At 33.3% G+C, this 12,959-nt stretch overlaps 1 protein-coding gene across 1 annotated transcript; it reads right to left on the bottom strand.

Moving 5' to 3' along the window:
• Positions 1-1,049: 1,049 nt before the first annotated feature.
• Positions 1,050-1,823, bottom strand: LOC139492892 (eukaryotic translation initiation factor 2-alpha kinase 2-like). Its single transcript, XM_071281044.1, has 2 exons — positions 1,425-1,823; positions 1,050-1,094 (listed from the first exon to the last, which is right to left on the bottom strand). The coding sequence occupies exons 1-2, from the start codon at positions 1,821-1,823 to the stop codon at positions 1,050-1,052; spliced, it is 444 nt and encodes a 147-aa protein (XP_071137145.1).
• Positions 1,824-12,959: the final 11,136 nt, after the last annotated feature.

The following is a 12,959-nucleotide window of genomic DNA, read 5'->3' as shown; positions in this document are numbered from 1 at the left end:
TGTTAAATGGCATTTTAAGCCATCATTTATATACATCGATAAACTAAAAAGAGTTCTTGATGAAAGATTTAAGCAAAAAATTATAAGTGAGCGATACAGGCTCTTGAGAGCCTCCTGTTCCAAAGTCTGGTTTTTGGACTTTATGGTAATTTTTTTGGTCAGTCAGGGGGGGGTCATTTGTGTCTTCTGTAACAGCAAGTGTTACATTTTCAAGTTGTATGCCAACATCACTCACTCACAGTTTGTCAAATCTAAAATATGTGGAACTATACTAATGCATATATGGCATAGCAGAAAAAGGGGTGGGGGGCATTGTCCATATCTAGTTTTGACTGGAATGATATTATTCAGATTGAAATATAAAGAAGGAAAAAAACTTGTAGAATTTGGGATAAATATATCAAAGTTCAAGGTCATTGTTAGGAAAATATGAATTAAGTTTGTGTAGGGATAGTTTCACACAGGAATTTTACCACATATACACGGGTGAAAAAATAGCCAGACTTTGCATGTTTATATGACCCAAATATACTAGTACGAATGTATTTTGAACCCTTAAAAAAGTGTTTCTTTTTATAACAGGGCAGTTTAGGGAACATCCATCAATTGACAGTGTCAGCTTTTAATTTGTTAATTTTGACTAGACATCATTTTTAGCTCACCTTTCCTAAAAGGAAATGTGACCTTTTCCCATCACTTGGCGTATGTCGTCGTCGTCTTTAACAATTTTTCAAACATCTTCTTCTCTGAAACTACTGAATGGATTTGAATGAAACTTAGCATGATTGTTCCTTAGGGTATGCACAAAGTTTATATACCTCGATTTTTGATCCGTCGAAAAACATGGCTGAATCAATTTTTTTTTTTGCTATTTTTTCCTGAATTATAGAAGAAAATAAAGATGAAAGCTTTAAAGGTAAACATGGTATCCTGAGGTGAATGGTGATGGTGAAAATTTGTTTTGGGCAGAATGGCTGCCATTTTCGGGCCAATTTTTACATTTGCTCGGATTTCAACAATATTTGGTTTGTAAAGTAAACATGGTATCCTTAGTTAAAAGGTGATGATGAGACTGTTGTATAACCATGTTTAAACTTTAACAACAAACATTAATATATTAAATTAGTTTATAGGGCATTGTTTACCAGGTGAGCGATTCAAACTCGCGAAAGCCTCTTGTTGTTTCTTTTTATAACTCACAATAATATGAATATAACACTTCTTGAACAATATATTATCTTGTGGGAACAATGTATTATCTTGTGGGTACAAGATATTAACTTGTGGGTACACGATATAATCTTGTGGGTACAAGATATTATCTTGTGGGTACAATATATTATCTTGTGGGAACAATATATTATCTTGTGAGAACAAGATAATATCTTGTGGGTACAAGATATTATCTTGTGGGAACAATATACTATCTTGTGGTTACAAGATATTATTCGTGGGAACAATATATTATCTTGTGGGAACAATATATCATCTTGTGGGTACAATATATTATTAACTTGTGGGAACAATATATTATTCTGTGGGTACAATATATTATCTTGTGTGAACAACATATTATCTTGTGGGAACAACATATTATCTTGTGGGAACAACATATTATCTTGTGGGAACAACATATTATCTTGTGGGAACAACATGTTATCTTGTGGGTACAAGATATTATCTTGTGGAAACAAGATATTATGTTGTGGGTACAATATATTATCTTGTGGGAACAATATATTATCTTGTGGGTACAATATTTTATCTTGTGGGAACAACATATTATCTTGTGGGAACAATATATTATCTTGTGGGTACAACATATTATCTTGTGGGAACAATATATTATCTTGTGGGTACAATATATTATCTTGTGGGCACAAGATATTATCTTGTGGGCACAAGATATTATCTTGTGGGAACAAAATATTATGTTGTGGGAACAAAATATTATGTTGTGGGAACAAGTTAAAAAATATTTCTTTCATGGCCTCATTCTGCCACCGTAGAACATACATTTAGTATGTTATGAACATTTATTTAAGTAAGGAGCCTGTAATTCAGTGGTTGTCGTTTGTTTATGTGTTACATATTTGTTTTTCGTTCATTTTTTGTGCATAAATAAGGCCGCTAGTTTTCTGGTTTGAATTGTTTTACATTGTCAGTTCGGGCCTTTTAAAGCTGATTATGCGGTATGGGCTTTGCTCGTTGTTGAAGGTGACCTATATTTGTTAATTTCTGTGTCATATTTGGTCTCTTGTGGAGAGTTGTCTCAACATGGCAATCATACCACATCTTCTTTTTTTTGTAATCAATGAATTTTGTAAAAGATTTAATGACTGGAGAATTTCAGAAAAGGTATCAAAAGTTCACATGAATATTTTAAGCGCTTATCTGTATATTATGAACATTCATTACAGTTACTATATAAATATAGTGTATTTACTTTTAATTCTAAGTTTACTAAATCGATTCATGGTTGTCATTGGTATAGTATACAGACTCTCTCTATTTAAGTGACAGTCTTTGTAAGAATCAGGCAATTTAGGTAAAAATTGAAACATGATAAGAAAAAACCCACCGAGTTAATCATGCTATTTAATACTAACCATCATCCTGAGTTAAAAAGTATTAGTCTTTCGTTTGTGTGTGTCTGGTTATATCAAATAACTTGGTTAGAAAATTGGTTAGAATGATAGCAAATTACAGAGTTATCTCCCCTTATTCGTTAATTTCTAGTGCATTTCAACCAAATTGTATCTTCTATTACCAGAGCAGAAAACAGAAATGAATGTTATTTTTGTGCATAACTACATATTATGAACTAAGATCAATGTCAAATTGAGTGGGGTTTTTTGGTCATGTTTTCACCACTGCCTGATTCTTAGGCAGACTGGTACTTTAAAATAAACTCTGTGACCGCCGCAGATAGTAGATTATAAGTAAACTCTGTGACCGCCGTAGATAGTAAACTTGAAAATGATAGCAGATAGAATTCTGAAAATACACTTTATTCTTTGTATAAATACGTTCAAAGTATACAGAAAACGCGAACAGGAAGTCTAATCTGTCTTTAAATTTCGTCCAATGACGGGACAATATCCGGATGCCTTTTTTCTCGTTTTTCTCCTAAAATAACTCAATCTGAATAATCATATGAATGGATGACAAATGCGACTATGCACTGTACCTATAGGACACAAGAGGCGTGTTGATTAATTTATTGTGGAAAGAAGAGAAGCGACACACAAAATGAGGTCTTCTCGTTTAATAGTATAGATGATAAGGTTTCCCGCGCTTCATGCAAATTTTATGAAATTGAACTGCACGAAAACACTTCCGGTCAAAACAATGGCGGATTCAACCATTCAAAATCGTCTTGGAAAATGTGAAGGTCAAGAAGTTTTTGAAAAGTCATTGAATCTTAAATACTGTGGATTCATTATTATTCGTTGGATACCAATATTCGTTGGTTTTGTAGGTACAGGTTAAACACGAATTCAAATGTTCAACAAATTACATATTTTCAATAGGCTTTGTATACAGATATTGGCAAAACCACGAAATCAAATATCAACGAACATGCAAGTTTCCAGCAATCCACGAAAATTGTTACCCACGAAAATAAATGAATCAACAGTTACCTATGAAAGAAATTGTTAACATGCAATATTAAATAATCTCTCGTACAAATAGATTAACCACGTACCAAACTGTTAATTAGCTTGATAAATTTATTTGTTGTCGCTATAACCATTGTCGATACTGGTGAAGCACTAACATAGTAAGTTATATATAGTTTGTTAACGTCTGTAAACATACTGATTAAAAGTTATTTCGAAACCACAATCGTAGTTAAATCGGAAAAAAAGTTTATAATAACCTTGTTATTTGAAACTAAATTAATGTCAAATGAATATTGTTTTATTTTCATCGTTTATTGAGAGATACATAAGTTTAAGCTTTTTTTAAATAAAGCATTAAAATTAAATTGAATAAGTAAAGTAACATGTCAAGCAACACGATATCACAAAATTAAACAACATAATAAGCACTTAACTTTTCTGTATGTAAAGTATTGACATCAGCTACCATTCCATATAGATATAAATGTTCCGAATGGAGTCGGACCGGAGTTTTGAGTAAAAAAAGGCAGGATGACAATTTATGTAAACAAAAGTTAGGAAGAAACTAATAGTAAAAAGGCAGTACCGAATAGAGTGGAAAAATAAAAAGGTAGGACAGAGATTACAACTAAAAAAAATGCCGAACACATTTTTGTATCCTAGTCCCCTCCCTAAAATCTAAAGGTATATCTGCTGTCTTGTTATACTTACAACTTCAAAGTGTTTGTGCTATTTTTCAATCTATGTAAATACACAGTTGAAAAGGTTTTTATATCTATCCATCGCAACTTTCCGACTTTAATTGAAGGGAATCTAAATTTTTCTCGCAGTTCTGTTTAAATTTGAACAGTATTTTTCCAATGGCTAAACAGGAAAATAAATACTGTGGCAGACAATCTTATGCATTTAGAATTGCAGCTCCAATTTAAAATTCATCTGGTGCCTTTTTCCAGTGTTCTTTCGACATCAATAACCAATTGTAAATGCTGATTAAAATAACATAAAAATCAATAAACTAAATAAAATCTGCTTTTAAAATAAAAAAGAAAAGCAACACATTAACTGGACGGTAATTTTCGTTTTCCATTATATCATCTTTCTTAAATAATGATTTGAACAGAGCAACCTTCAGCTTTGAAAGGAAAACTATCGTCTCGATAGATTTGTTCATTTTATTTTATCATTGATATAATAACAATCATGAGCTTTGATAATTTTATAAAGTTTGTTGCTTTACCACGATATCATGTAACCCTTTTACTATTCCCCTTTTTTTTGTTCACAAGTTCTTCACTGATAGTTTTAAAAAGAATACCGTCGGTTACAAACATTTTATCATTTACTATAAATTACCCCCTTTTTTAGTTTTACTTTCTGGTGTATTTTTACTATTAAAAACAAAAAAATAAATGGAAAACGATAAGATCATATGGTAGTTAGTTTTTTTCTACAATTTTTTGGCTTCTTTAAAGTCATATGAAACGAGTGAGTGGTGAAAAATAATGTTTATCCAATTAACCAATGCATGTATATATCATAAACTTAGTCCCCTGTGCACGATTTGCTATTTTTTTACGCAAATATATCGTATAATCGTCAATTTTTTTTTCACTCTGTCTGTTATGATTTAACAAATATGGCTGCTCATTTCAAAAATGCCGTGTTTTGAAGCCGAAGTTGACCGATTGTCACCATATTGTAAACAAATAACAAAAAGCATGGGTATTACGCACGTGTTTAACAGATACAGACAGATTATTGTTTATTTTAATGACAGTTCCATGTGTATTGTGATTACCGGATTTTTACGAGGAGGGTTACGCTCAGGTCACTATGCATACGGAAAATATGTCGGCGAATTGCTTCCTGGAAGCAAGCAATTAAAATGAAGCAAGCTTCTTCTAAATTTGGACAAATTAAAGAATTTTCCTCAGAAAAAAGTATATGTACATAAGTTGTATAATGAAAGCTTTCCATTTAGTTATAAAAACCATATGCATATTCTTTTTTAATTTGAGGTTTCTTATGACTTTAACTTAAGGATGTAGTGAGGTGAACTTTTCTTGGCTGACATCGAGACGAACTACGGGAAGTAACTTTTATTGTTTGTGGAATAGGCTCCTCTAATGGGCCTTGTCATATTGCAATCCTATCTCCAGTTTGGCAGTTTGTTAACATAAACTCATCATAGATACCAGGACTAAATTTTTTATATACGCCAGACGCGCGTTTCGTCTACAAAAGACTCATCAGTGACGCTCGAATCCAAAAAAGTTAAAAAAAAAAAAAAAGCCAAATAAAGTACAAAGTTTAAGAGCATTGAGATCCAAAATTCCTTAAAGTGTTGCCAAATACAGCTAAGGGAATCTATGCCTGAGGAAGAAAAGCCTTATTATTTCAAAAAATTCAAAATTTTGTAAACAGTTAATTTATGAATATAACAATATCAATGATAGTTCATTTCAGTTCAAAAAGAGCTGACTACTGGTCTTGTGATACCCTCGGGGAAATAAATCTCCACCAGCAGTGGTTGTAAATAAACTCATCATAGATACCAGGACATGTTTACATATCGGAGTCGTTCTCTGAAATGTTTTAGAATAACACATGTTTGTATATACCCATTCAGTGCTCTACGTATCTGTCCATCATCTGCTGAGATCTAGAGTGGTACATCTATGACACGAATCTTAATAGTGCTCTACGTATCTGTCCATCATCTGCTGAGATCTAGAGTGGTACATCTAAGACACGAATCTTAATATCAGTTGAGTTTTCATATGGTATAGATCTTGAACTTTCCGAATAGACTAATACTGACCTAACACATCTATTGCAATTTTGCAAGACGAAAACATTCGGTAACATATGAAGATCGTATCACCATTGTTTCTGTCATCATTAAGGTCCAATAAATAATTTAAATCAAACGGGTCAAGTTGAAAAAAGTGCGAATGTAACCATTTAAAAATACCTGAGATATATTATTCTCCTACACGTGTATATAAACTCATCATAGATACTATAAAGCACGATTTGTAGTTATGGTCTGCACATGTGTCGGACTACTAGGGTGTCTGACTAATTGGCGTAGCTTGCCCGTCTGTTTTTACCGAGCCATCGAGGTTTTTGTCGAGCCTGCGACTTTTGTCGCAGAAAGATTGACATAGGGATAGCGATGTGGCGGCGGCGGCAACGGCAGTGTTAACTTACTTCTTAAAAGCTTTATATTTTAGAAGGTGGAAGACCTGGATGCTTCATACTTTGTATATAGATGCCTTATATACATGTTTTTGGTGTGTGGAAGAACTGTAAGGTGTCATCTGATCTTGACCTCATTTTCATGGTTCAGTGGTTATAGTTAAGTTTTTGTATTTTGGTCTGTTATACTTATACTGTATACAATAGGTCTACTATATTTGGTGTATGGAATGATTGTAAGGTGTTCATGTCCAAATGGCAGGTGTCATCTGACCTTGTCAATGACCTCATTTTCATGATTCAGTGGTCAAAATAAAGTTTTTGAGTTTTGGTCTTTTTTTCTAATACTATATGCAATAGGTCAAATATATTTGGTGTATGGAAATATTTTATGATGTGAATGTCAATGTCGCAGTTTTTATTTGACCTTGACCTTATTTTAACGGTTCATTAATCAGTGTTAAGTTTTGGTGTTTTTCTTAAACTATAAGCAATAGGTCAACTACATTTGCTGTATGGAAGGATTGTAAGCTGTATATGTATTTCTCGTTTGGTTTATATGACATTGACCTCGTTTTCTTGGATCATGCTAAGTTTATGTAAAAGTTGTAGAAAGCTTTCTATTTAGGATTATCAACATAATATCAATAATAAGAAAAGAAGGCGAGACATTTCAGCATGTGCACTCTTGTTACAATTTCGACAAGAAGAATCTATTAAAAATAAGAGTTGTCAATTAATTTCATTTCATCATAATAATGTTAATATGCCTAACACTAAAGTTATACTACTGATTATTTAGTTGATTTCTAGTACCTGCATCATTTTCAATGTTCCGATTAATACATAAATCAAAAGCATTTACCACTTTTTCAAATCGAATACTTTCAGTTAACTTCCCTGATTTAAAATTCTTCACGGATAGAGGAGATGGATCTGTCAAGTTCAAAGTTGTTCTGCGTCTGTAGACAGTTGTGTATGATTTAAACCGATACTATCTAATCTACGATCAACTCAAAGTTTTAAAAATGACAAAAGACGTGAAGATATCACAAAGAACAACCACTAATAAGTCAGTTTCCTGAGTTGCTAGCAGTAACTGAGAGCCAGCTTAAACGCCAAATCACTCAATATATTTCCAAGCCGTCGTACTCTCTAATAAAGGTGACTGTACCTCGATGTGACATATGATTTAACGTCATATCAAAAGAAAAAATGAACTTGTTCGATGGACAGAAGAAATCTGTACAGAATTTTCAATACAGAAAAGCAAACGCAACCGTTAAGGTTTATTTGAAATAATTTTAGTGATGATCATCAACTCATTTGGTCATGGGTCACTAATCAACGAATTATATAGATAATCATCACAAAACGATGAACGGATTGAACAGCAGAATTTCTTGATAGTTTTTATTTATAGTGGATTGGGAAACAAGTTTTGCAACTTATATTAATTCCTTTCCACTTTGCGGGTGCGAGTGCTGCCTTGTATTGGCTTTAGCCTGCTCTTTTTCGAAATCTACAAGAGTGTCTTTAACGTGCAAGATATATGCTCTCTCTTAACACGGGTCAGCCATTTATCGTCCCCATTCGACGGACTATCATCGTTTCCTCAAGACCATACTTGCAAATGGTGTCAGGGAGAGCCGAAAATTAAGTCCCTGAAATTTTCATTTCTTGATAAACAAGGGGATACACACATGCTGAATTATAAGTGCAAAACGGTACTTGTATTGTTTTTCGTTCTGGTACTCTTTGGAAGGTCTTCAAATTATTAAATGGTTTTGAACTTTTTTAAATTGACGATGAAAATGACAACTGGCGAAGTACTAACATTTACGTTACTCTGAAGTCTTCATGATAAATGAAAACAATATTTGGTTGAAATGTTTATATATGAACTGACATTATGTATTAACTAACAGACATATAAGAAATATTTCTCTGGAATTAGCGACTCCTTTACATATTTCAAATTCCCTACTAGTGAAAATATAAAATTTAAAATAGCGAGAGTAAAACTTAAAAACCGCAAAATGTAAAATATTTTCTGTGCATGTTGATTGATGCATATTTTATTTTGATTGATACCAAAGTCAATGAAACTCTGTGTATTTGAAGTTCTACATGTAAGGGGAAATGTCAACATGCATGAGGGTCTGAATGCTCAGAATGGGGATTTCAAATAATTATTTTTAATTATTTTCGCCAAATATTTTGATTTTCCTTTCTTTTATTATATTTTATCTTCATTTTAAATCTCAGAGTCTATTCGATTAAGTTTAAATTAACTTAATGGGCATTTTCCGTTTTCTATAAAACTCATCCAGACCCTCATATATATAAGAAATTATTCTAATACAAAATTAAATAAGTTACCCGATTCAATGGTAAAGTGATTCGATCGGGGAAGTCTCGTGTGTGGGTTCATCATCTATTCTACTGATTTTGCTTAAAATGGGGTAGGACAAAAAAAAATCTCTATTTTTTTTACTCCGACAAATTTAGATTACAGAAAACTACCGAAAAGGGGATATCCAATTAGAGAAGAGAAATATTTCCATAAGTCATGAATTCGCAATTAGGGTATGAATCAATAGCAGCAACAAGACAAAACAAGTCGGTATATTAGCGTTTAATAGCTAGTGTGCTGCATTAGGTGGAAATCTTTCAAAAGATTATACAAGAATTTTATTTTTACCGTTGCCTCGGTTGCCTCAACGTAAGCTACGCCAATGATTGGGTGTCGGACTGATACGGTGTTTTCGGCCCGGTATTTGCTTTTTGTCCGATAATTTGGCCATTTGTCCGACACTTTTGCTATTGTCCGTTGCTTCCGGTCCGTTTTGCTTTTTGTCTGATTATTTTGCTTTTAGTCCGATACTTTTGCTTTTTGTCCGGTGCGTTCGGTCCGTTTTGCTTTTTGTCCGACACTTTTGCTTTTTGTCCGTTGCTTTTTGTCCGACACTTTTGCTTCTTGTCCGTTGCTTTTTGTCCGATTTACTGTTTGTCCCATGATTCTGTTTTATATATACATTTTGAAAATAACGGTCGGATTTGTTCAAACTGTCGTAACTACAATCCCGTCCCCTTTTTCACGAATGTGACCTACCGAATTAGACTTATGACCGTATTTGAACTAACATGAGCAACATGACGGGTGCCACATGTAGAACGGATCTGATTACCCTTCCGGAGCACCTGAGATCACCCCATGCAGTATTGGTGGGTTTCGTGTTGCTTAGTCTTTAGTTTTCTATGTTGTGTTTTGTGTAATATTGTTTATTTATTTGTCTTTTTCTGTTTTAGTCATGGCGTTGTCAGTTTATTTTCGATCTATGAGTTTGAATGTCCCTTTGGTATCTTTCGCCTCTCTTTTATTTCTAAACAGATCACCAAATTACAATTGCCTGATGATAGCTCATAACCGCAATTTTGAGTATTTATCACATAAATGTATAAAAAGATCTTAGTTAGCCAAAACTAAACTCTTTGATATTTAATTTCCAGTAGAATTGGACAACTTTAAGATGTTGGCCTTTTGAATGAAAACAAATACAGGGAAAATAGTTCGCTTTTAGACGTCGACAAATGAAACTATATACTTCACGTTAAAATGCAAGATTTTGATTTGCTAATACGAGGGAGATAAATATCTCTATTTCATGACTCAGCGGGAGACAATTTTTTGAATGTCACCCTCTTGTGTAGACCAATCAAACATCGATGGTTAAATGGTATAGAATCGAATGTACCCCTTTACAAAACGACACTGCTCAAGTTGTACGTTTTGGCCGCAAGACTTTTTCACAGACTGCCTAAATTAAAAAAAAAGAGTATTGCTTCACTTTTGTGTGTGTGTTTTTTTATAACTGCAACGTTGTTATGTACATGCCTTCATAGTTAAGTTCTTTCAATTTAAAATTTAAAAGATAATAATGATAGATACGAAAGCCTATTAGGGTCACAATTTGTTTTTTTATTTATCTCGTAATTACGAGATAATTACGAGATAAATATCTCGTACTTACAAGAAAACTATCGCGTAATTAACAGATAAGAAGTTTTTTATCATCTCGTAATTACGAGAAAACTATCTGTAATTACGAGATAAAAATTCATTTGGCCAATTAAGTAGATTAAGAGGAGAAGATCTTTGTAAAAGATTACAAAAATTTACTTAATTGCAGAAATGACTTTAAAAGGCAACAACTCCTTTAGGGGTTAATTGACAATTTTGGTCATTTGACTTATTTGTAGATCTTACTTGGCTAAAAAAATGTGTTGCTACAGTTTATATCTATCTATTATAATATTCAAAATGATAACCAAAAACTGAAAAATAATCATTAAAATTACGAATTCAGGGGCAGCATCCTTACAACGGGAAGTCTGATTTGACTGAAAATATGTACACTGTCATATTTGCTCTAAATGTTTTAGTTTTAGAAATATAAACCATAAACTTCATTTATGTATCTGTATAGTAGAACACCCAATTGCAGAATAATTAATATTATCCTGCAATTGGATGTCCTACTATACAGATACAGCCCTACAGATATCGCTATGCTGTATCTGTACTATACAGATATCGCTTTAAAGCTCTGACCACTGCCGGACTGAGTACTGTTTGAACCTGTGTGACCTCAGAATGTGTATTCCAGTTGCATTCCAATGACGATGACAATTGTCGATTTCAAAACATGAATGTGTATGATTGTGTTACAAAATCAACCATGTCAATTTCAGCATGCATGTTTAGTGAATGTCAAGTCTGAAGCGTAGGACAACTCGTACACTCCTGTTTCAAATTTGACAATGTTTTGTTATTTGTTTTTACCGTTGAAATTAGTTGTTATGTTAAAATAGATAATTATTCACCTTGAGCGATGTATTATTGTTGACCATTCGAGATTCTTTTTTTGCGAACCCGTCTTCAGTGTAATGTGTGATTTTGATATTACTACGCGGGCCTCAAGGGATTACAAATCGAAAATAAGTCCTTTAATATGTTAGTTTTTGTGTCTTTCAAAACACAAACAAGATACAGAACTAATTGCAGGATAAAGACAATAACTGTTCAGTGTCTTTAAATATCAGCTGTATTTGTACTCGGCTCGAAACAGGTGTAGTAGCTCAACTGTTTCCTAGCCTCGTACAAATACAGCTGATATTTAAAGACACTAAACAGTTATTGTCTATTTATCCTGCAATTGGGTGTTCTACTATACAGATACAGCCCTACAGATCACTATACCCATATATACCCACTGTCGGACTGAGTATTGTATGAACCCGCATGACCTCAGAATGTGTGTAGAGGTCATATTTTGCTTTAGGGCCGACCCTTATGGGCCGACTTGACCATTAAGTAGTTCACTACGTTGCTTTCCCCACACCAGAAGCATACCTATTTTTGATTACACGAGGTTAAGATGCATTTATATGTACTGAGAAATTTGGTTTAGATACTTCTGCTTTGTTTATCGTAACGAATTAAAGTACGCATTAAACATATTGAAGTTATTTGTCTTCTCTGGCCAGTACATCATAAACAAAACAAAAACAGATGCAAGACGCTGAATCTGTAGACAGTCGTGAAAGGAAAATGACTGAAAAGGGTTTGTTGTACAACCTGGAATTAAAGCAAAAGGAACGAACAAAATTGGTAAAATCATTAAATGGAGTATGCGATGAGTTCGAACAACTTACGTCAGAAACAAAGGATACCGATGCGGTGAAACAAGTCTATACAACATGGGTATCTTTATATGAACAATTACTAGTGTCGCATGAACAATTTCAAAAGCTTCTTGAAGTTGATCATGATAGAGAATTGGATGACGCGTGGTTTCAAGAGAGAAATAAAAACTTTATTATCCTAAATGACAATGTTCAACAGTGGTTTATATCAAATCAAGTTCCGAAAATAGTTGTGACTACTGCTCAAGAAGATAGTATGTCCCGGATATCACGAGGCAGTAGACGCTCAAGAACTAGCTCGAGTGCATCTAGTCAACTATCAACTGCAAGTTAAAAGAAGAACAGAGAAAGGCAGAACTGATAGCAAGAGCAAACTCTTTATCAGGTAAAAAAGAGTTCGAAGAAGCAAAACTACAACTTAGA

The sequence above is a fragment of the Mytilus edulis genome, chromosome 10, assembly GCF_963676685.1.
Source record: "Mytilus edulis chromosome 10, xbMytEdul2.2, whole genome shotgun sequence".
Lineage (NCBI taxonomy): Eukaryota > Metazoa > Mollusca > Bivalvia > Mytilida > Mytilidae > Mytilus > Mytilus edulis.
The sequence above is the reverse complement of the archived record's forward strand: the minus strand, read 5'-3'. Positions and strand labels throughout refer to the sequence as shown.